The sequence below is a fragment of the Rana temporaria genome, chromosome 5 (genome assembly GCF_905171775.1).
Source record: "Rana temporaria chromosome 5, aRanTem1.1, whole genome shotgun sequence".
Lineage (NCBI taxonomy): Eukaryota > Metazoa > Chordata > Amphibia > Anura > Ranidae > Rana > Rana temporaria.
Genome location: NC_053493.1, coordinates 424,906,069 through 424,930,290, shown reverse-complemented (window position 1 = coordinate 424,930,290; position 24,222 = coordinate 424,906,069). Strand labels below are relative to the sequence as shown.

The following is a 24,222-nucleotide window of genomic DNA, read 5'->3' as shown; positions in this document are numbered from 1 at the left end:
TTATACTGGGGCCCCGCCCCTACAGTGCTCGCCCCCTTCCTCCAGAACTCAGTTTTACGAAACGCCGGAAGCGGCCATATTGTTGAAGTCCTGTCTGTGGTCTCCGGAAACATGGCGGCGGTCCGAGCGGAAGTCAGCTCCACAAGGCGGAAGCAAAAGAAAGTACACGGCGAGGGACACATGTGAGAGGAGCCGAGAGGATGAAATATTCATACAAGGTGAGAAACCCCCCCGTCTCTCTCTATATATACACCCACACCCTCTATATACATGATATATACTCACCCTCTATATACATGATATATACTCACCCTCTATATACACCCACTATATATACACTCACCCTCTATATACATTATATATACTCACCCTCTATCTACATATATATATATATATATATATATATATATATATATATATATATATATATATATCCCCCACCGGCCCCTTTATTCCTCATTGCTAGTAGTGGGTCTGATCCCCTTCATTGGGTCCCCCTTGCTAGTAGTGGGTCTGATCCCCTTCGTTGGGTCCCCCTTGCTAGTAGCGGGTTGGACCCCCTTTATCAGGTCCCCCTTGCTAGTAGCGGGTCGGACTCCCTTTATCGGGTCCCCCTTGTTAGTAGCGGGTCTGATCCCCCTTTATCGGGTCCCCCTTGCTAGTAGCGGGTTGGACCCCCTTTATCGGGTCCCCCTTGCTAGTAGCGGGTCGGATCCCCTTTATCGGGTCCCCCTTGCTAGTAGCGGGTCGGATCCCCTTGATTGGGTCCCCCTTGCTAGTAGCGGGTCGGATCCCCTTCATTGGGTCCCCCTTGCTAGTAGCGGGTCTGATCCCCCTTCATTGGGTCCCCCTTGCTAGTAGCGGGTCGGACCCCCTTCATTGGGTCCCCCTTGCTAGTAGCGGGTCGGACTCCCTTCATTGGGTCCCCCTTGCTAGTAGCGGGTCGGATCCCCTTGATTGGGTCCCCCTTGCTAGTAGCGGGTCGGATCCCCTTGATTGGGTCCCCCTTGCTAGTAGCGGGTCGGACCCCCTTCGACCCCCTTCATTGGGTCCCCCTTGCTAGTAGCGGGTCGGACCCCCTTCATTGGGTCCCCCTTGCTAGTAGCGGGTCTGATCCCCTTCGTTGGGTCCCTCTTGCTAGTAGCGGGTTGGACCCCCTTTATCAGGTCCCCCTTGCTAGTAGCGGGTCGGACTCCCTTTATCGGGTCCCCCTTGTTAGTAGCGGGTCTGATCCCCCTTTATCGGGTCCCCCTTGCTAGTTGCGGGTTGGACCCCCTTTATCGGGTCCCCCTTGCTAGTAGCGGGTCGGATCCCCTTTATCGGGTCCCCCTTGCTAGTAGCGGGTCGGATCCCCTTGATTGGGTCCCCCTTGCTAGTAGCGGGTCGGATCCCCTTGATTGGGTCCCCCTTGCTAGTAGCGGGTCGGACCCCCTTGATTGGGTCCCCCTTGCTAGTAGCGGGTCGGATCCCCTTGATTGGGTCCCCCTTGCTAGTAGCGGGTCGGATCCCCTTGATTGGGTCCCCCTTGCTAGTAGCGGGTCGGATCCCCTTGATTGGGTCCCCCTTGCTAGTAGCGGGTCGGATCCCCTTGATTGGGTCCCCCTTGCTAGTAGCGGGTCGGATCCCCTTGATTGGGTCCCCCTTGCTAGTAGCGGGTCGGATCCCCTTGATTGGGTCCCCCTTGCTAGTAGCGGGTCGGATCCCCTTGATTGGGTCCCCCTTGCTAGTAGCGGGTCGGATCCCCTTGATTGGGTCCCCCTTGCTAGTAGCGGGTCGGATCCCCTTGATTGGGTCCCCCTTGCTAGTAGCGGGTCGGATCCCCTTGATTGGGTCCCCCTTGCTAGTAGCGGGTCGGACCCCCTTATCTCCTCCCCCATGCATTGTGTATATACACACCCCGCGACTCCTCCCCCATACACTGTAGAATTCTGGGATTGTCCCGGGATTTAGTCATGCATCCTATGTAGGATGTGTGGGTAGGCGGAGTCTGTTGTGTAGCCCCACCCCCTACTCACTCTGGGATTTAGTTGTGTATTTTCCCATGTAGGATGTGTGTAGGCGGAGTCTGTCGCATAGCTCCACCCCTTTTCACTCTCCAGCCTTCTAACCATTCTTCTCTCTCTGCAGTTCAGTAACCTGCTGGGCACCTTCTACCGGCGCGGGAATCTCACCTTCACCCCGGATGGCAGTTCTCTCCTCAGCCCGGTGGGCAATCGTCTGAGTGTCTTCCACCTCAAGAAGTGAGTTCCGCGGGGGAGGGTCTATATAGGGATGGCTGGGGGGCTCGTAGTACTAATGATAAAGTGCTGGTGTGTCTCTTATTGGTTGTGGGGTGGGGGAGGGGACTAGGCCGGGGGGGTCCTGTAACTGATGATGGATCTCCTATCTCTCCCCAGTAATAATGGAGAGACTCTCCCTTTGGCCACCCGCTGCAACATCTCCTGTGTGGCGCTCTCACCGGACGGCTCTCTGGTGATCTTGGTAGATGAAGGTAAGTCGATGTCTTGTCCTCCCCCATAATCCTAATCTCGCTTTGTTCCCCCCCCCCCCCAATCACCTCCCTCTCTGATCTCTCCACAGAGGGATCCGCGCTCCTCGTCAGTCTCATCACAAAGTCCGTCCTCAACAACTTCAATTTCCAGCAGCCGGTCCACAGCATCAGCTTCTCTCCGGATGGCAGGTGAGCCGGGAGTGCCTGAACTCTTCCTGACCTCAGCGTCCCTCCTCCTCTGCCCTCGTACCCCCAGCGTCCCCCTCCCCTCTGTGTGTCATCCTACCCCCAGCGTCCCTCCTCCTCTGCCCTCGTACCCCCAGCATCCCTCCCTCTCTGTGTGTCGTCCTACCCCCAGCGTCCCTCCTCCTCTGCCTTCTAACCCCCACCCCCCTCTCTGTGTCGTCCTACCCCCAGCGTCCCTCCTCCTCTGCCTTCTAACCCCCACCCCCCTCTCTGTGTCGTCCTACCCCCAGCGTCCCTCCTCCTCTGCCCTCGTACCCCCAGCATCCTCCCTCTCTGTGTGTCGTCCTACCTCTTCCCTGTCCCTCCATGTCCTCATACCCCCAGCGTCCCCCTCCCCTCTGTGTGTCGTCCTACTCCCAGCCTACTTCCTCCTCTGCCCTCGTACCCCCAGCATTCCTCTCTCTGTGTGTCGTCCTACCTCCTTCCCGTCCCTCCTCCTCTGCCTTCTAACCAGGGCTGTGGAGTCGGTAGATAAATGTTCCGACTCCCCGACTCCGACTCCTCTGTATTAATATGCAAATGTATTTTATACATTCCTTGAGGGAAAGAAACGCAACCTACCACAGGACTACTGGCTGGGAAGCCAACAGTCTACTGTATTGCACAGTTCAAGCAAAAGACAAACACAATGAAAACAATCAAGTGGCTGGATAGTAGCAGCAGGCATAAACATCAGGAACAGGATCTTTACCAGTTCAAAAATACAAACCACATTTGGTTGTTTTAGAACAAAAACAAAGCTTATCTATAATGAACCAAAAACAAAATCTGCAAAACCTAGAAATGGTTTATATTAATCTTGAAATGTAGTTATAGGCTTAGCAAATGCAAATCAATTCAATGTAGAGTTCTAAGGAAGAGAATTGCCTCTGCCAGATCCTCCTTCATAGAGGCTCTTAAGTCAGACTTTATTATTTTTAGGGCTGAAAATAATCTTTCGACACTGACTTGGGTGGGTGGCATTGCAGTAACTATTCTGGCCACATCACTAACGATCTCTGGATAAACAAGGATGGCTTCTTCAACAGTAAGTTTTGATGAGCGATCATACTTTTCAACTTCTTTTAGTGCTTTATAAAACTCCTGGTTGTGAGTGTCACCGGCGCAAAAGAAAATAAATAAATAAATAAATGTGAACTGTGATCTGCTGCAGTACTGTGTGCCCTTAGTGGGGGTCAATAGTGCTCTAAGAAGAAAAATGTTACTGCGCTGATCTAATTATCCAGAGGTATTTAATCTCTGGGAATATGGACATAAGTGAAATATCAGGGCCACAATGTACCCAATCTTAAGTGTGAATAACCTGAATACAAACAATAAAAAATATAAGAAATATATGAGACATACAAATGTGACACAGTGATTTCAAACTTAAATCATATATCTAGATCAGTGTGTCAGCATACAATCCATAGGCCACAGTGCTTCTATGAGAAAAATGGCTGTTGCTGCTACTGACCAACCAAATAGTGAAAACAATACGAAAGATATTACAAAAAATATATATATATATATATATATATATATATATATATATATATATATATATATATATATATATGAACAAAATAAAATAAATATCAATAAAAGTGAAATAATTATTTTGTTCCAATATTGGTTATTGGACAACTCACGGTGCAGTTGGCGTACTGCATATTGGGTTTTTACACACACATATATATATATATATTTTTTTTTTGTAATATCTTTCGTATTGTTTTCACTATTTGGTTGGTCAGTAGCAGCAACAGCCATTTTTCTCATAGAAGCACTGTGGCATATGGATTGTATGCTGACACACTGATCTAGATATATGATTTAAGTTTGAAATCACTGTCACATTTGTATGTCTCATATATTTCTTATATTTTTTATTGTTTGTATTCAGGTTATTCACACTTAAGATTGGGTACATTGTGGCCCTGATATTTCACTTATGTCCATATTCCCAGAGATTAAATACCTCTGGATAATTAGATCAGCGCAGTAACATTTATAAAACTCCTGTTGGAATTTTTTTATTTGGACACTTACTGGTTCTCTAACATGCGTTCCCTGTAAAAGCAGAACACAACACTATGGAAAGTATAAGTATTGCAGCTCCTAATTGTGCGTTGTGTGCCATATAGTGAAGCACATGAAAAGCATGCTTCTTCACGGTCACTTAACGTGTACGTTTTGCGGTTACGTGAGGCACTGCATGCATTGGTCTTTATTCTTACAGTAGAGAAGTCATTAATTATAACTTTTTGTGAATTGGGACATTTAAACTTGTTTTTTTTTTTTTTTTTAAATTCCAATCTAAATTTAGTAGGAGTCGGAGTCGGTGCATTGTTTGCCGACTCCGACTCCAGGTACCCACAATTTCCCCCGACTCCGACTCCACAGCCCTGCTTCTAACCCCCCAGCATCCCTCCCTCTCTGTGTGTCGTCCTACCCCCAGCCTCCCTCCTCCTCTGCCCTCGTACCCCCAGCATCCTCCCTCTCTGTGTGTCGTCCTACCTCTTCCCTGTCCCTCCATGTCCTCATACCCCCAGCGTCCCCCTCCCCTCTGTGTGTCGTCCTACTCCCAGCGTCCCTCCTCCTCTGCCCTCGTACCCCCAGCATCCCTCCCTCTCTGTGTCGTCCTACACCCAGCCTCCTTCCTCCTCTGCCCTCGTACCCCCAGCATCCTCCCTCTCTGTGTGTCGTCCTACCTCCTCCCCGTCCCTCCTCCCCCTCCGTGTCCTCGTACCCCCAGCGTCCCTCCTCCTCTGCCCTCGTACCCCCAGCATCCTCCCTCTCTGTGTGTCGTCCTACCTCCTCCCCGTCCCTCCTCCCCCTCCGTGTCCTCGTACCCCCAGCGTCCCCCTCCCCTCTGTGTGTCGTCCTACCCCCAGCGTCCTTCCTCCTCTGCCCTCGTACCCCCAGCATCCCTCCCTCTCTGTGTCGTCCTACCCCCAGCGTCCCCCCTCCTCCTCTGTGTCGTCCTACCTCCTCCCCGTTCCTCCTCCTCCTCCTCCTCCTCTGCCCTCGTACCCCCAGCATTCCTCTCTGTGTGTTGTCCTTCCTCTTCCCTCCTCCTCTTACATGTCCTCGTACCCCCAGCGTCCCTCCTCTTCTGCCCTCATACCCCCAGCATCCCTCCCTCTCTGTGTGTCCTTGTACACCCAGCGCCCCCCCTCGCTTCTGTGTGTCGTCCTACCCCCAGCATCCCTCCTGCTCCTCCTCCTCTGTGTCCTTGTACCCCCCAGCATCCCCCTTCTCTGTGTGTTTTCGTGGCCCCCCCTTCTGTGTGTCGTCCTACCCCCAGCGTCTCCCCACCTCTGCCCTCGTACCCCCAGCATCCCTCCCTTTCTGTGTCGTCCTACCCCCAGCCTCCCTCCCCCTCCTCCTCTGTGTCCTCGTACTCCCAGCATCCCCCCCCCCTTCTGTGTGTTGTCCTACCCCCAGCCTCCCTCCTCCTCTACCCTCGTACCCCCAGCATCCCTCCCTCTCTGTGTCGTCCTAGCCCCAGCCTTCCTCCTCCTCCTCGTCCTTGTACCCCCAGAATTCCCCCCTCTGTGTGTCCTTGTACCCCCAGTGTCCCCCTCGCTTCTGTGTGTCGTCCTACCCCCAGCATCCCTCCTGCTCCTCTGTGTCCTTGTGTCCCCCCCCCTCGTGTGTTTTCGTAGCCCCCCTCCTGTGTGTCATCCTACCCCCAGCGTCCCCCCTCCCCCTCCGTGTCCTCTTACTCCCAGCATCCCCCCCTCTGTGTGCCCCCCCTCTGTGTGTCCTTGTACCCCCAGCGCTCCTGCTCCCTCCTATGTCCCCCCTTTCTGTGTGTTTTCATGGGGGGGGCCCTTCTCTCTGTGTGTCCTCAGCCCTCCTCCCCTCTTTTCCCATCCTACCCCCAGCGTTCCTCACCCCCCCCCCCCTCCTCCTCTGTGTCCTTGTACCCCCAGCACCCCCTCTCTCTGTGTGTCCTCGCCTCCCCCCCCCTTTCTGTGTGTGTCTTCGTACACCCAGCATACCGTCTCCCCTCTCTCTGTGTGTGTCCTCTCTGTCTTTTCCCCCTTTTCATACCCTCAGAATCTCCTGCTATTGTCTCTGCAGGAAGTTTGTGGTGTGTAAGGGCTCGCTGGCTCTCATGTACCATGCTCCGGGGAAGAGGCGAGAATTTAATGCTTTTGCTCTGGATAAAACCTTCTATGGTCCGTATGATGAGACGACGTGCATTGATTGGACGAATGATTCCCGGTAAGTGGCCATGAGAGCTCTCTCTCCGATTTTCTCATTTCCTGCATCCTTGTTCTCCTGGTAACATTAAACCCTTTGCGCCCCTCCCCCAGGTGTTTTGCGGTTGGCAGTAAGGACATGAGTACCTGGGTGTTCGGCGCTGAGCGATGGCAGCAACTCATCTATTACTCGATCGGCGGCCACAAGGATGCCATTGTCTCCTGCTTTTTTCTGGAGGACAGTTTGGATGTGAGACTCGGCAGGAATTCCTCATGGGCTTGGGGGGGGGGGGGGTGTATTATCATGCTAACCGTACTTATGTTTTTCATTTAATAATTTTATAAAGGGTTCCCGGAGCACTATGAGTAAGCAACATGTGTGTAAATTTTAGCTTGAGCAATTGAGCTCTGTAAACTGTAGATTTTATTTTCCAACAGAGCAGATGAGAAGAGGAGAACGTGTGACACATTTAGTCCTAATCATTACATATTACAAGAAGCCTTTGCCACACCCACCTAACAACTGTCCCAGAGCCACCCCCATCAAATCCACCTTAAAGTGAACTTGTGCTTTATCCCTGCAGAGCTCCCTCTCAAGTAGCTGATTCTCCTCTTGGCTTTACTCAACTGCTGGAAGCAGAGAAGGGCCACCTGCAGTCTGAGACTACTCAGGGCTGAAGCTGTAGGACCAATTACTGACCACTAGTATTGTCACATGGAGAGAGAAGCCGCGTGCTCCCCCGTGTGGCAGCCGCGTGGAGAGAGAAGCCGCGTGCTCCCCCGCGTGGAGAGAGAAGCCGCGTGCTCCCCCGTGTGGCAGCCGCGTGGAGAGAGAAGCCGCGTGCTCCCCTGTGTGGCAGCCGCATGGAGAGAGAGCCGCGTGCTCCCCCGTGTGGCAGCCGCGTGCTCCCCCGTGTGGCAGCCGCCTGGAGAGAGCGCGCCGCACGCTCCCCCTGTGGCAGCCGCCTGGAAGCAGAGAAGGGCCACCTGCAGTCTGAGACTACTCAGGGCTGAAGCTGTATGACCAATGACTGACCACTAGTATTGTCACGTGGAGAGAGAGCCGTGTGGCAGCCGCCTGGAGAGAGCGCGCCGCACGCTTCCCCTGTGGCAGCTGCTTGGAGAGAGCGCGCCGCACGCTCCCCCGTGTGGCAGCCGCGTGCTCCCCCGTGTGGCAGCCGTGTGGAGAGAGAAAGCCATGTGCTCCCCCGTGTGGCAGCCGCGTGCTCCCCCGTGTGGCAGCCGTGTGGAGAGAGAAAGCCATGTGCTCCCCCGTGTGGCAGCCACGTGCTCCCCCGTGTGGCAGCCGCGTGGAGAGAGAAGCCGCGTGCTCCCCCTGTGGCAGCCGCCTGGAGAGAGCGCGCCGCACGCTCCCCCCTGTGCTCTGGGAGTGCTGGGTGTTGGACTTTAACCGGACAGCTGAGCAACTCCCAGCCGAGCTCCGGGGACAAATAATGACTCCACCGAGAAGATGAGATCAAAAATATGTTCCGGGAGCTCCGCCGCCGGGAGTTGCTCTGCCGTCCGGATAAAGTCCCCAACACTGGGTATTTTCTTTCCTCCTGGCAGTTGATTGGAGAAGTGGTGAGAATGCTGCTGCAGCAAGGGTTGGAAAGCGAACGGCTTGCTTTGGCCTCAAGTAACCTGTTAAATATACAACTTCCTCCGGCTATATACACCAAACACTTACCTTTTTTTAACCCCTAAAAACCTTCACAGTACAACTATACCCCCCAACACTGACTCTACCGTTGACCTTACTGCTGTTTTGTCCCGCTGTGTAGAATCGCACCGGGTCGCCGGCGCGGTGCCTGTACGCCCCGGATCTTGTGAGTGTCAGATCATGTACTAGGTATGTGATCCGGCGTAGCGTGGGCGCCCTGCCGCAGTATATGTATGGTGGGCGGTCCTTTCTAACACTGACCTACCGCCCAGAAAGGAATGGCTCTGTCTGTGTTGTTTATCTTCTGGAGGTGATCTCCGGGTTCCGGATGTGTACTCACCGCTTTCTCTGGTGTCCCCTCCCAGCTGTACACAATCAGTGCAGACGCCGCTCTCTGTATGTGGCAGTGCGACATGGAACTGTCACAGCTCCTCCCCCGAGCACCCAAGAAGAAGCCGGCTGAGACAGAAGACGTGGAGAAGGATAAAGGGGAGGAGATTCGAGGAATGGCCAATCCTGCTGCAGAGGAAAAGATTGGGAGAGTTTCCTACAGCAGGAAAATCAGGTAAGGCCCCTCCCCCCTTCAGTGCCGTACTGGGAGGAGGAACGGGTTGCTATGGGCAATAAGAACCCGTTATTCCCCACCCCCCCCTCTTGATACTGGAATAGGAAGCCGATCGCACTGATATGGCTGCCCTTCCTCCTCTCGTCCGATCTAAAATTCATTCTTCTCCCTGCAGGCATTTCTTCAATAAAGATGGAGATTTCACCGCGCTCACCGCCGCCGCCTTCCATAAGAAGCTCAATCTACTGGTCACCGGATTCTCTTCCGGAACTTTCCATATCCATGAACTCCCTGAAGTGAGCCTCATCCACTCACTCAGGTATCTGTGACCAGATAAGTCTCCCCCTATTGACACCATGTCCAGTCCGTTATCTCCTCCCCATATTCCACCAGGAAATCATGCTCCGCCCACTTTTTAGTCTCGTATCTCCATCCTACTATCAGGACACCTTGCCCCGCCCACTCTTCTGTCTTCCCTCCCGATTTCACCAGGACACCATGCTCCACCCACTTTTTAGTCTCGTATCTCCATCCTACCATCAGGACAGCATGCTCCGCCCACTCTTCTGTCTTCCCCTCCCAATTCTATCTGGGCACCATGCCCTGCCCACTCTGCTGACTTTTTCATTCTCCACCAGTACACTATGCCTTGCCCACTTTTGCCTTCCCTCGCCAATTCTACAAGGGCTCCATTACCCTGCCTGCTCTCCTTTTCTCCTCTTCCCATTCCACCAGGGCACAGTGTTCCACCCATTTACCATGGGACATTATTCCATCTCACCACAGTGCCATGTCCTACCCATTCTCCTATCCTACCCATTCCACCAGGGTACCATGTCCCACCCATTCTCCTATCCTACCCATTCCACCAGGGTACCATGTCCCACGTCCCATCCATTCTCCTATCCTTCCCATTCCACCAGGGTACCATGTCCCACCCATTTACCATGGGACATTATTCCATCTCACCACAGTGCCATGTCCCACCCATTGTCCTATCCTGTGCTCCTATCTCGCCTTCCCATTCCACCAGGGTACCATGTCCCACGTCCCATCCATTCTCCTATCCTTCCCATTCCACCAGGGCACAGTGTTCCACCCATTTACCATGGGACATTATTCCATCTCACCACAGTGCCATGTCCTACCCATTGTCCTATCCTGTGCTCCTATCTCGCCTTCTCATTCCACCAGGGTACCATGTCCCACCCATTCTCCTATCCTACCCATTCCACCAGGGTACCATGTCCCACCCATTCTCCTATCCTACCCATTCCATCAGGGTACCATGTCCCACCCATTCTCCTATCCTTCCCATTCCATCAGGGTACCATGTCCCACCCATTCTCCTATCTCGCCTTCCCATTCCACCAGGGTACCATGTCCTACCCATTCTCCTATCCTACCCATTCCACCAGGGTACCATGTCCCACCCATTGTCCTATCCTTCCCATTCCACCAGGGTACCATGTCCCACCCATTCTCCTATCTCATCTTCCCATTCTACCATCCCACCTTGCCATTCCACCAGGGTACCATGTCCCACCCATTTACCATGGGACACTATTCCATCTCACCTCCCCATCTCACCACAGTGCCATGTCCCATCCACTCTCCTATCTCACCTTTCCATTCCACCAGGGTACCATGTGCCACCCATTCTCCTATCCTACCCATTCCACCAGGGTACCATGTCCCACCCATTCTCCTATCCTACCCATTCCACCAGGGTACCATGTCCCACCCATTCTCCTATCCTTCCCATTCCACCAGGGTACCATGTCCCACCCATTCTCCTATCCTTCCCATTCCACCAGGGTACCATGTCCCACCCATTCTCCTATCCTACCCATTCCACCAGGGTACCATGTCCCACCCATTCTCCTATCCTTCCCATTCCACCAGGGTACCATGTCCCACCCATTCTCCTATCCCTTCCATTCCACCAGGATACCATGTCCCACCCATTCTCCTATCCTTCCCATTCCACCGGGGTGCCATGTCCCACCCATTCTCCTATCCTTCCCATTCCACCGGGGTGCCATGTCCCACCCATTCTCCTATCCTTCCCATTCCACCGGGGTGCCATGTCCCACCCATTCTCCTATCCTACCCATTCCACCAGGATACCATGTCCCATCCATTCTCCTATCCTTCCCATTCCACCAGGATACCATGTCCCACCCATTCACTTATGCCACCTCCCCATTGTTCCAGGACACCATGTTCTACCCATTCCCTGTGTTTCCTCCCCATTCCACCACAACGCATGCCCCGTCCTCTCTCTCCTCCTAATGTGTCCGTTCTTCTACTTTCTGTGGCAGCATCTCGGATCAGAGTATTTCTTCCATCACAATAAACAGCACCGGGGACTGGATTGCATTTGGCAGCAGTGGTAAGTGGTGTGATATGACCCCCCCCCCCCCCCTTGGTGTGCGCTGTGGTGGTAATTCTCCATCTTATGTCTTCCAGGCCTGGGCCAGCTATTGGTGTGGGAGTGGCAGAGCGAGTCCTACGTGTTGAAGCAGCAGGGTCACTTCAATAACATGGTGTCCCTGTGCTACTCGCCCGACGGGCAACATATCGTCACCGGCGGAGATGACGGCAAGGTATGAGCACCTCCCGCTACTGTCATTGGTTGCTTCCCAGTGATGCCCCCTTGTGTCTGAGGTTGGCACCTCCTATTCTGTTAGTGGTTGCTTCCCAGTGATGCCCCCTTGTGTCTGAGATTAGCACCTCCTATTCTGTTAGTGGTTGCTTCCCAGTGATGCCCCCTTATGGTGCTCCTTTTTTATATCGTAGGTGAAAGTTTGGGACACCAGTAGCGGATTTTGCTTCGTCACTTTCACAGATCACACCAGCAGTATTACCGCGGTGACCTTCACCAGCAACGGACAGGCGGTGCTCAGCGCTTCATTGGATGGCACTGTCCGGGCCTTCAGCTTATTGAGGTAATGCTGGGGGTGGGGGGTGATTGGGCTGAAGAGGACGGGGAAGGAGGGTTGGGATTGGACGGGGAAGGAGGGTTGGGATTGGACGGGGAAGGAGGGTTGGGATTGGACGGGGAGGTGTTGAGGAAAAGGGGGGAGATTGGGTAGAAGGGAGAGGAGAACTTTGTTCTTGTATCATAGACAAATGCTACAAAATGCTTCATCTCCATTTTCTTATTTTTTTATTTAGGTATCGCAACTTTCGCACTTTCACCTCCCCCCGGCCAACTCAGTTCTCCTGTTTGGCGGTGGACAGTAGTGGGGACATTGTATGTGCTGGAGGGCAAGATTCCTTTGAAGTTTATGTATGGAGTATACAGACAGGGAGACTGCTAGATGTGAGTATCACCAATATACACCCTGACCCATTCCCATCAATCCCCCCCCCCCACCTGACCTCCCTTTGGCTTCGGTCTACCGCCCACCCTGACCTCCCTCCCTCCTGGCTTCAGTCTACGGCCCACCCTGACCTCCCTCCTGGCTTCAGTCTACGGCCCACCCTGACCTCCCTCCTGGCTTCAGTCTACGGCCCACCCTGACCTCCCTCCTGGCTTCAGTCTACGGCCCACCCTGACCTCCCTCCTGGCTTCAGTCTATGGCCCACCCTGACCTCTCTGCTGGCTTCAGTCTACGGCCCACCCTGACGTCCCTCCCTCCTGGCTTCAGTCTACGGCCCACCCTGACGTCCCTCCCTCCTGGCTTCAGTCTACGGCCCACCCTGACCTCCCTCCCTCCCTCCTGGCTTCAGTCTACGGCCCACCCTGACCTCCCTCCCCTCCTGGCTTCAGTCTATGGCCCACCCTGACCTCTCTCCCCTCCCGGCTTCAGTCTACGGCCCACCCTGACCTCCCTTACTCCCTCCTGGCTTCAGTCTACGGCCCACCCTGACCTCCCTTGCTCCCTCCTGGCTTCAGTCTACGGCCCACCCTGACCTCCCTCCTGGCATCAGTCTATGGCCCACCCTGACCTCCCTCCCCTCCTGGCTTCAGTCTACGGCCCACCCTGACCTCCCTCCCTCCTGGCTTCAGTCTACGGCCCACCCTGACCTCCCTCCTGGCTTCAGTCTACGGCCCACCCTGACCTCCCTCCTGGCTTCAGTCTACGGCCCACCCTGACCTCCCTCCTGGCTTCAGTCTACGGCCCACCCTGACCTCCCTCCTGGCTTCAGTCTATGGCCCACCCTGACCTCTCTGCTGGCTTCAGTCTACGGCCCACCCTGACGTCCCTCCCTCCTGGCTTCAGTCTACGGCCCACCCTGACGTCCCTCCCTCCTGGCTTCAGTCTACGGCCCACCCTGACCTCCCTCCCTCCTGGCTTCAGTCTACGGCCCACCCTGACCTCCCTCCCCTCCTGGCTTCAGTCTATGGCCCACCCTGACCTCTCTCCCCTCCCGGCTTCAGTCTACGGCCCACCCTGACCTCCCTTACTCCCTCCTGGCTTCAGTCTACGGCCCACCCTGACCTCCCTTGCTCCCTCCTGGCTTCAGTCTACGGCCCACCCTGACCTCCCTCCTGGCATCAGTCTATGGCCCACCCTGACCTCCCTCCCCTCCTGGCTTCAGTCTACGGCCCACCCTGACCTCCCTCCCTCCTGGCTTCAGTCTACGGCCCACCCAGACGTCCCTCCCCTCCTGGCTTCAGTCTACGGCCCACCCAGACGTCCCTCCCCTCCTGGCTTCAGTTTACGGCCCACCCAGACGTCCCTCCCTCCTGGCTTCAGTCTACGGCCCACCCAGACGTCCCTCCCTCCTGGCTTCAGTTTACGGCCCACCCTGACGTCCCTCCCTCCTGGCTTCAGTCTACGGCCCACCCTGACGTCCCTCCCTCCTGGCTTCAGTCTACGGCCCACCCTGACGTCCCTCCCTCCTGGCTTCAGTCTACGGCCCACCCTGACCTCCCTCCCTCCTGGCTTCAGTCTACGGCCCACCCTGACCTCCCTTGCTCCCTCCTGGCTTCAGTCTACGGCCCACCCTGACCTACCTCCCTGGCATCAGTCTACGGCCCACCCTGACCTCCCTCCCTGGCATCAGTCTACGGCCCACCCTGACCTCCCTCCCTCCCCTCCTGGCTTCAGTCTACGGCCCACCCTGACCTCCCTCCCTCCCCTCCTGGCTTCAGTCTACGGCCCACCCTGACCTCCTTCCCTCCCCTCCTGGCTTCAGTCTACGGCCCACCCTGACCTCCCTCCCGGCTTCAGTCTACGGCCCACCCTGACCTGCCTCCCTCCCTCCTCGCTTCAGTCTATGGCCCACCCTGACCTCCTTCCCTCCCCTCCTGGCTTCAGTCTACGGCCCACCCTGACCTCCCTCCCGGCTTCAGTCTACGGCCCACCCTGACCTGCCTCCCTCCCTCCCTCCTCGCTTCAGTCTATGGCCCACCCTGACCTCCCTCCCTCCTGGCTTCAGTCTACATTCCCCCCTGACCTCCTTTTTTTTTTTTTTTTTATCATTAGGTGTTAGCCGGACATGAAGGACCCATCAGCAGCATTGCCTTCAACCCATGTAAGTCTGTCCTGGCCACCGCATCCTGGGACCAAACTGTGAGGCTGTGGCACATGACAGACAGCTGGAGGACTACGGAGACCTTCAGCCTCAATGCGGATGGTAAGTTGTTGATGCGGGTAGGTCGCCCTGTCCGGGGTGATTGACTGACTGCTCCGGACTACTCCATAGTTTTTGTTTTTTTATTAAAGTTATTGTAAACGAAAACAATTTATTAACCCCTTTCACGCCGACCGTACGCAAATGTGTTCTCAGCTTGAAGGGGTTATACCTGCAGGCTTCACAGGCAGCTCTGGGGGGCCACTTGTGCGTGCTCGCTCCCGAGCCGGCTCTCTGCGTCCATAAAACACAGCGAGTGTGGCTTAGCCCCGCTCCCATTTCACTGGCTGTGGTTGCCATTGGCTCCCGCTGCTGTATCTCATCCAATCAGGCGGGTCTCATGCACATCGCTGGATTGACATTGGGCTTAGGTAAGTATTAAGGGGGGGGGAGCTGCACGCTGAGGGTGCATGAAAGTAAAAGACCTTCAGCCTTTTATATCCGCTTTAAACATTGTGTCCCTTTTCAGCGCTGGCAGTCACCTTCCGACCGGATGGAGAGGAACTGGCGGTGGCGTCTCTGGACGGTCAGATCACCATGTGGGACCCCGAGAAGGGAACCCAGACTGGATCCATCGAGGGAAGACATGACCTGCAAATGGGCCGAAAGGAGTTGGACAAAGTGACCGCTAAACACTCTGCTAAGGGGAAGTAAGTGACACCCCCCCCCCCCGACTTCCTGTCATCTGAAGATGTTGCGACCTTTCACCTTTTACCACCTGACCTCTCTGTCACACAGGGCATTCACCACGCTGTGCTACTCTGCAGACGGGCAGGCGCTTCTGGCTGGGGGGTCATCGCGGTTTGTCTGCATTTACCACACGAGGGAGCAGCTGCTGGCCAAGAAGTTTGAGATCTCCTGTAATTATTCTCTGGACGCCATGGAGGTAAGGAGGTCTTCACTTGGCCGCCTTCATACGCACCTTTCCAATTGCCTACCCCGCCTTATCCTTGCTTTCCGTCTCCACCCCCTCTCCGGGGTCCTACTGCCTCTTCTGGGGTCTGTGTAACCCCCTACCCCCCCCCCCCCTTCAGATCTTTCCTGCCTCCTCTGTGCTGTCTATCCCCCCCCCCCCCCCCCCCCCTTGCTCTGTCATCCCGCCCCCCCTCCCAGTTCTTCTGCCTCTTCTGGGCTCTCCGTTGCCCCCTTCTTCCTGACACCCTCTCATTAAAACCTTTTTTTGTTTTTTCTGGCAGGAGTTCCTGGACCGGCGTAAGATGACGGAATTCGGTAGTCTGGCGTTAATCGATGAAGGTGCTGGAGACGAGGGTGGGGTTGCCCTGAGTCTTCCGGGAGTGCGTAAAGGTGAGTTGCTTTTTAATCCCTGTGTGGCTTCTTCCGACTGTTCAGATGTTCCAGTATACGCTCACTGACCGGCTCTGTCTTCCCAGGTGATATGAGTTCCCGCCGCTTCAAACCAGAAATCCGCGTGACGGCACTGCGATTTTCTCCGACAGGTGAGTGACCAACAGCATTGAGGTGGGGGGGACTCTGCACCGGGGGGGTCGGGGGAGAGCTCTGCACCAAGGAGCACCGGGGGGGTCGGGGGAGAGCTCTGCACCAAGGAGCACCGGGGGGGTCGGGGGAGAGCTCTGCACCAAGGAGCACCCAGGGGGGTCGGGGGAGAGCTCTGCACCAAGGAGCACCCAGGGGGTTTGGGGGAGAGCTCTGCACCAAGGAGCACCAGGGGGGGTCGGGGGAGAGCTCTGCACCAAGGAGCACCAGGGGCGGTCGGGGGAGAGAGCTCTGCACCAAGGAGCACCGGGGGGGTTGGGGAAGAGCTCTGCACCAAGGAGCACCGGGGGGGTTCGGGGGAGAGCTCTGCACCAAGGAGCATCAGGGGGGTTGGGGGAGAGCTCTGCACCAAGGAGCACCAGGGGGGTTGGGGGAGAGCTCTGCACCCTGGGTGGTTGGGGGGAGAGCTCTGCACCCTGGGTGGTTGGGCTCTGCACCCTGGGGGGTTGGGGGAGAGCTCTGCACCCTGGGGGGTTGGGGGAGAGCTCTCTACCAAGGAGCACCAGGGGGGGTTGGGGGAGAGCTCTCTACCAAGTGGCACCAGGGGGGTTGGGGAGAGCTCTCCACCAAGGAGCACCAGGGGGGTTGGGGGTAGAGCTTTGCACCAGGGGGGTTGGGGGTAGAGCTCTGCACCAGGGTGGTTGGGGGTAGAGCTCTGCACCAGGGTGGTTGGGGGTAGAGCTCTGCACCAGGGGGGTTGGGGGTAGAGCTCTGCACCAGGGTGGTTGGGGGTAGAGCTCTGCACCAGGGTGGTTGGGGGTAGAGCTCTGCACCCTGGGTGGTTGGGGGAGAGGTCTGCACCAGTCACCACCAGGGTACGGGCTTTACCTTTCATCGCTCCTCCAGATGCACACATTCCCATTCCGCCATCCTCTCGTCTCTCTTGCAGGGCGCAGTTGGGCGACCACATCCACAGAGGGTCTCCTCATCTTCTCTCTGGACTCCAGTACGGTTTTTGACCCGTTCCAGCTGGATGAAGAGGTGACGGCGGGGAGCGTACGCCGAGCGCTGAGAGCGGCCCAGTGGACTCGGGCTTTGGTCATGGCAATGAGGCTGAATGAAGAGAGCCTCCTCCAGGAGACTCTAGAGAGCGTGCCGTGCACGGACAGTGAGTACAGGAGGTGGGGGAGGGGTGGTTGTTATCGGGTGTTTGGTTGCCCACCTTTTCTCACCCGGAGATTTCCACACTGACTGACTCTTTGCTTTTTCTCTCAGTTAAGGTCCTCTGCTCCTCCCTGCCGGAGTTGTATGTGGAACGGCTGCTGGCGATCTTGGCATTGCAGATTGAACGATCGCGGCATCTCCAGTTCTATCTGATGTGGGCTCATGAACTGCTGATGCAGCACGGACAGAAGATGAAGAGTCGGTGAGAGGATTGATCTGTACCCTTATCCTGGGTGTAGTGGGGGGGCATGGCCTGCGTCATCCTGGGTGTAGTGGGGGGGTACGGCCTGCGTCATCCTGGGTGTAGTGGGGGGGTACGGCCTTGCAGCGTCCTGGGTACGGCCTGCGTTGTCCTGGGTGTAGTGGGGGGTGTGCGGCCTGCGTCGTCCTGGGTGTAGTGGGGGGTGTACGGCCTGCGTCATCCTGGGTGCAGTGGGGGGTACGGCCTGCGTCGTCCTGGGTGCAGTGGGGGGTACGGCCTGCGTCGTCCTGGGTGCAGTGGGGGGTACGGCCTGCGTCGTCCTGGGTGCAGTGGGGGGGTACGGCCTGCGTCGTCCTGGGTGCAGTGGGGGGGTACGGCCTGCGTCGTCCTGGGTGCAGTGGGGGGGTACGGCCTGCGTCGTCCTGGGTGCAGTGGGGGGGTACGGCCTGCGTCGTCCTGGGTGCAGTGGGGTGTACGGCCTGCGTCGTCCTGGGTGCAGTAGGGGGTGTACGGCCTGCGTCGTCCTGGGTGTAGTTTGGGTAATCATGTGGCCTTCTGGGTGTAGTGGGGGTACTTCATGCTTCTCTTTTTGGGGGTACAGGTTGTGCCCATCTTGATGGGGTGGGTACTACACATGTTCTGATCACCACAGTATGACTTACCATGAAGTTTTCTTCCTGCAGGTCGGTTTCCTTATTACCCGCCATTCACTCTCTATGGAAGAGCATCCAAACTCACTTCAATGACATCTCCAAGCTGTGAGTACCGGCGGTCCTGCCCCCTTTCCCTTTGCCTTTCCATTGTACCAGAGTGCAAACCCCCCAGAGTATTTGCCCCTTTCCCGTACTCACTACCATACCCCGGGGGCTCTCCCCCTGTCCACAATACCCTACCTGAGTGCACTTGCCCCCCCCTCTTCTTGTAGTATATCAGACAACATCATGGGGGGTAATAACTTTCTCTCCTGGTTTCTCCTCAGTTGTGATTGGAACCGATACAACATGAAGTTTGCAGTGTGCCTGTCCCGGCAGCGAGGGATGAAGCGGTTGGCGGAGGACGGTGACGAGGAGGGCGGGGACAGCGATGTGGAGGAGGGCGGGGACAGCGATGTGGCGTCTGAGCTGGCCTCATTGGAGGACATGATGGAAGAGATTGCCGAGTGATGTGATTGGAGATCTGAGATGGAAGAGAAGAGCCGCTCTCTGGACCTCGGAGAGAAGCGATGGGCGTTCGTCCGCCGCGTCCTCGCCAAAATATCTTCCGTGTTTTACAGAGAAAATGATGGAATTCTGCTGGAAGATCATCCGGTGTGTGCACAGGGGGCGGAGACTGGTCACATGGGGGGGCGGGGTCACTGCTGGTTGTGTCTCTGTGATACACGGGGGCACTTCACTCTTTGTATTTCAAACTCCCAAATAAAGTTCTATATATTTTCTTATGTTTGTTGTCACCAGATGTCTCATCTCATGTACAGCGTCTTCACGAGCCCTGCTGGATGCGGGGATAATACTGAGGGACTGATGTCATCTGCTGGGTGCGGGGATAATACTGAGGGACTGATGTCATCTGCTGGGTGCGGGGATAATACTGAGGGACTGATGTCATCTGCTGGGTACGGGGATAATACTGAGGGGCTGATGTCATCTGCTGGGTACGGGGATAATACTGAGGTACTGATGTCATCTGCTGGGTGCGGGGATAATACTGAGGGACTGATGACATCTGCTGGGTACGGGGATAATACTGAGGGGCTGATGTCATCTGCTGGGTACGGGGATAATACTGAGGGACTGATGTCATCTGCTGGGTGGAGCCTCACACGCTTTGCTCTTTCCTGCTATTCGGCATCAAGGAAGCACTCTGCCTGTCTCTGTACCCTGCCAACATAACCCGCCTTAGCACAAGTAAGGCGGAAAGTACCGACATGATGAACAAAGGCACTACGATGTAAGTCACGGAGGAGCCGGGCGCCGGTTGCGGGCCTCCCAGATCGATTGTTCTTCCCGATCCCACCACTGCGCAGCAGAAGATGGAAAATCAAAGAATTGCACTGAGCCAAACACCTCCACTCGTAGACGGGCAGGATACAGCATGGCATATTTCAATTCAAGATCCCTCAGACGGCGCTTGACATCTAAATCTGGGAACAGGGACACTTTGGCGTTGTCAATCTTCAGAGCAGCTGGCTTAATTCTAGCATTATATAGGATTGCATCCCTATCCTTATAGTGGAGGAGCTTAAACAAAAATGGACCTGGAGGTGTTCCCTGTGGCGGAGGCCTAGCAGGCACCTTATGTGCGCGTTCCACAGAAAACATAGGGGAGAACACCTCTTTCCCAAAGGCAGCAATCGGCCACTTCTCTATGAACTCCACAGGGTTTTTCCCCTCAGTCTTCTCCGGCAGACCTATCGCTCGAACATTATTTCTTCTCATCCTATTTTCCAAATCTTCCAGGCGGGAAAAATGCTGATCAATTAAGTGATTGTTATACGTGAGGTCCCTCTGCGCGTCGGTGCTCTTAGGTTAGTCTACACCAGTGTTTCTCAACTCCAGTCCTCAAGGCGCTTCAACGGGTCATGTTTTTAGGCTTTTGCACAGGCAATTCGATCCGTTTCACTGCCTTAGTAATTACCACAGCCGTTTCATCTGAGGGAAATCCTTGAAAACATGACCTGTTGGGGAGCCATGAGGACACTGGTGTTGAGAAACACTTGTCTACACTAGGGCGGTCTCCTATGTTAAAAGACAAAGCAGGGATCATAGCCTGTTCTCTATTAGAGGATGCAGAGCCAATTCATGTCTTGGGCTCAGAAGATTCCAGCCTACACCTGAAAAACTTGCACCACAACAAAGTGTGAAATTCAAATCAATAAAGTGAACAATATAAACAAAAATGTAATGTAGTGTCCATAAAAAAAATGAAGATGTCATGAGATGGTAAGGAACTTCACCACAGGAATCTTCAAATATGAGGTGGAATACACATGCGCTTACCGCAACCGTTGGACCCAAATGTCGTACGACAGTGGATCGATCGAGCTTGGAATTTCCCACAGAGATGTCACCGGAAGTCCAGAAGGAAATGGAGTCTGCCTCGTAGGCAGTCAGATGTTGTCAACCCAGGAAAGGGCAGGAAGACCAGATGTTCATTGGCCACCTACTCAGTGCCGGCCCAAGACATTGTGCTGCCTGGGACCAAGAATGAAATGCTGCCCCCCCCCCCCGAAAAAAAATCACGCCAACCAAAAGGCCCCCACATTCATTATTTTATATCATGATCACTAAAGGGGACCCGTCATGGCTCTATACATGTATATAGGAGTATAAAGAGGACCTGTCATGGCTCTATACATGTATATAGGAGTATAAAGAGGACCTGTCATGGCTCTATACATGTATATAGGAGTATAAAGAGGACCTGTCATGGCTCTATACATGTATAAAGGAGTATAAAGAGGACCTGTCATGGCTCTATACATGTATAAAGGAGTATAACGAGGGCCTGTCATGGCTCTATACATGTATATAGGAGTATAAAGAGGACCTGTCATGGCTCTATACATGTATATAGGAGTATAAAGAGGACCTGTCATGGCTCTATACATGTATATAGGAGTATAAAGAGGACCTGTCATGGTTCTATACATGTATATAGGAGTATAAAGAGGACCTGTCATGGCTCTATACATGTATATAGGAGTATAAAGAGGACCTGTCATGGCTCTATACATGTATATAGGAGTATAAAGAGGACCTGTCATGGCTCTATACATGTATATAGGAGTATAAAGAGGACCTGTCATGGCTCTATACATGTATAAAGGAGTATAACAAGGGCCTGTCATGGCTCTATACATGTATATAGGAGTATATTGAGGACCTGTCATGGCTCTATACATGTATATAGGAGTATAAAGAGGACCTGTCATGGCTCTATACATGTATATAGGAGTATAAAGAGGACCTGTCATGGCTCTATACATGTATAAAGGAGTATAACGAGGGCCTGTCATGGCTCTATAGATGTATAAAGAGGACCTGTCATGGCTCTATACATGTATATAGGAGTATAAAGAGGGCCTGTCATGGCTCTATACATGTATATAGGAGTATATAGAGGGCCTGTCATGGCTCTATACATGTATAAAGGAGTATAAAGAGGACCTGTCATGGCTCTATACATGTATAAAGGAGTATAACAAGGGCCTGTCATGGCTCTATACATGCATATAGATGTATAAAGAGGGCCTGTCATGGCTCTATACATGCATATAGATGTATAAAGAGGGCCTGTCATGGCTCTATACATGTATATAGATGTATAAAGAGGACCTGTCATGGCTCTATACATGCATATAGATGTATAAAGAGGGCCTGTCATGGCTCTATACATGTATATAGGAGTATAAAGAGGACCTGTCATGGCTCTATACATGTATATAGGAGTATAAAGAGGACCTGTCATGGCTCTATAGATGCATATAGGCGTATAAAAGGACCTGTCAGGGCTCTATACATGTATATAGGAGTATAAAGAGGACCTGTCATGGCTCTATACATGTATATAGGAGTATAAAGAGGACCTGTCATTGCTCTATACATGTATATAGGAGTATAAAGAGGACCTGTTATGTCTCTATACATGTATATAGGAGTATAAAGAGGACCTGTCATGGCTCTATACATGTATATAGGAGTATAAAGAGGACCTGTCAGGGCTCTATACATGTATATAGGAGTATAAAGAGGACCTGTCATGGCTCTATACATGTATCAAGGAGTATAAAGGGACCTGTGAATTGCCGGCGGCCACAATGTCTTTTGCGCTAACTAATCAATGTACGCTAATTGTGTTTTTTTTTTTGGTACCAAAAATATGTAGAAGAATACATATTGGCCTAAACTGAAGAAAATAGTTTATTTTTCTAAATTTTGGGGATATTTATTATAGCAAAAAGTTAAAAAAATATATATGTTTATAGCACAAAAAATAAAAACCGCAGAGGTGATCAAATATCACCAAAAGAAAGCGGGAAAAAAAGGACATAAATTTTATTTGGGTGGCGGAACGGGCTGGCGGGCATCAGTATGCTGCCCCCCTAAAAGTGCTGCCTGGTACCCATGGTACCACCCGGTCCCATCATAGGGCCGGCCCTGCACCTACTGCTCCAATACTGAAGATCCTAGTAAACCGTGGGTATGGCAATCATAAAAGATCCTCCAAGCATCCAAACACGATCTGGTTGAAGTAAGAGAGAACCCTGGCGTGGGTACTGGAGAGGGCTCAAAAAAAACCTTATCTTCCACAAATTCATGTAAAGAGAAGAAAATAATGGTGTAGGTCATAAAGAGATTTTAACCACTCTACTACCGGGCGGCACAGTAGCTCAATTGTTCTGACAGGATGTCTTATGATGTCCTCGTCTTTTAAAGCCGCTAGGGGGCACGCGCGCGCCGCCGCGTTACTGGGAACACGATGCGCTTGCCCGGCGCCCGCCATGGCCGCCGGGCACCCGCGATTGCCCAGTAACTGAGCAGGGAAGTGGAGCTCTGTGTGTAAACACAGAGATCCAAGTCCTGTCAGGGAGAGAGGAGACCGATCTGTGTCCCTTGTACATAGGGACACAGATTAGTCACCTCCCCCAGTCACCCCCTCCCCCTACAGTTAGAATCACTCATTGGGCTACACATTTAACCCCTTCCTCGCCCCCTAGTGTTAACCCCCTTACCTGCCAGTCACATTTATACAGTTACCAGTGCATATTTATAGCACTGTTCACTGTATAAATGTGAATGGTCCCAAAAATGTGTCAAAAGTGTCCGATGTGTCCGCCATAATGTCACAGTCCCAATAAAAATCGCAGATCGCCACCATTACCAGTAAAAAAAAAATAATAATAGTAATAAAAAAATCATAATTATGTCCCCTATTTTGTAGGCGCTATAACTTTTGCGCAAACCAGTCACTATACGCTTATTGCGAATTTTTTATTTTTTAAATGGGATATTTATTATAGCAAAAATTATTGTGTTTTTTTTTCAAAATTGATGCTCTTTTTTTGTTTATAGCACAAAAAATAAAAAAAACGCAGAGGTGATCAAATACCACCAAAAGAAAGCTTTATTTGTGGGGGGAAAAAAGGACGTAAATTTTGTTTGGGAGCCACGTCGCACGACCGCGCACTTGTCAGTTAAAGCGACGCAGCGCCGGAAGCGGAAATTTCGCCTGGGCAGGAAGGCGGTACATGTGCCCAGTAAGCAAGTGGTTAATGAAAAAAAAACAATATACATAAGAAAATATAAAAAAAGGTGATCACAATTCATGAGCATTAAAAGCAAAATGTATGGCCCTTTTTGATGCGTTTCGATCCAATAGGACGTCTACATGGGCATTAACCTGTTCCCCCATATTGCCATATATTTATACTAAAACATAAAAGGCCATACTCAATGGCCAGCCAATCAAACAGGATGTGGTAAGTGGAACCGTGTGGTTGGGCAGAATTCAGTCACGTGATATGACCATGGTCCAATTTCCTGTCCAACGGACCAATCACTACAACAAGCAAAAGTCCTTCCTGGTTCAAAG

At 53.3% G+C, this 24,222-nt stretch overlaps 1 protein-coding gene across 1 annotated transcript; it reads left to right on the top strand.

Moving 5' to 3' along the window:
- The first annotated feature begins 64 nt into the window (after nt 1-64).
- On the top strand, nt 65-19,070 carry LOC120941725 (periodic tryptophan protein 2 homolog). Its single transcript, XM_040355346.1, has 21 exons — nt 65-218; nt 2,128-2,240; nt 2,397-2,491; nt 2,581-2,680; nt 6,812-6,955; nt 7,048-7,183; nt 8,962-9,161; nt 9,337-9,480; nt 11,486-11,556; nt 11,634-11,770; nt 11,964-12,112; nt 12,342-12,489; nt 14,603-14,753; nt 15,220-15,400; nt 15,489-15,636; nt 15,947-16,055; nt 16,142-16,207; nt 17,155-17,373; nt 17,481-17,631; nt 18,315-18,389; nt 18,611-19,070. The coding sequence occupies exons 1-21, from the start codon at nt 201-203 to the stop codon at nt 18,792-18,794; spliced, it is 2,739 nt and encodes a 912-aa protein (XP_040211280.1). The 5' UTR covers nt 65-200; the 3' UTR covers nt 18,795-19,070.
- The last annotated feature ends 5,152 nt before the right edge of the window (nt 19,071-24,222 follow it).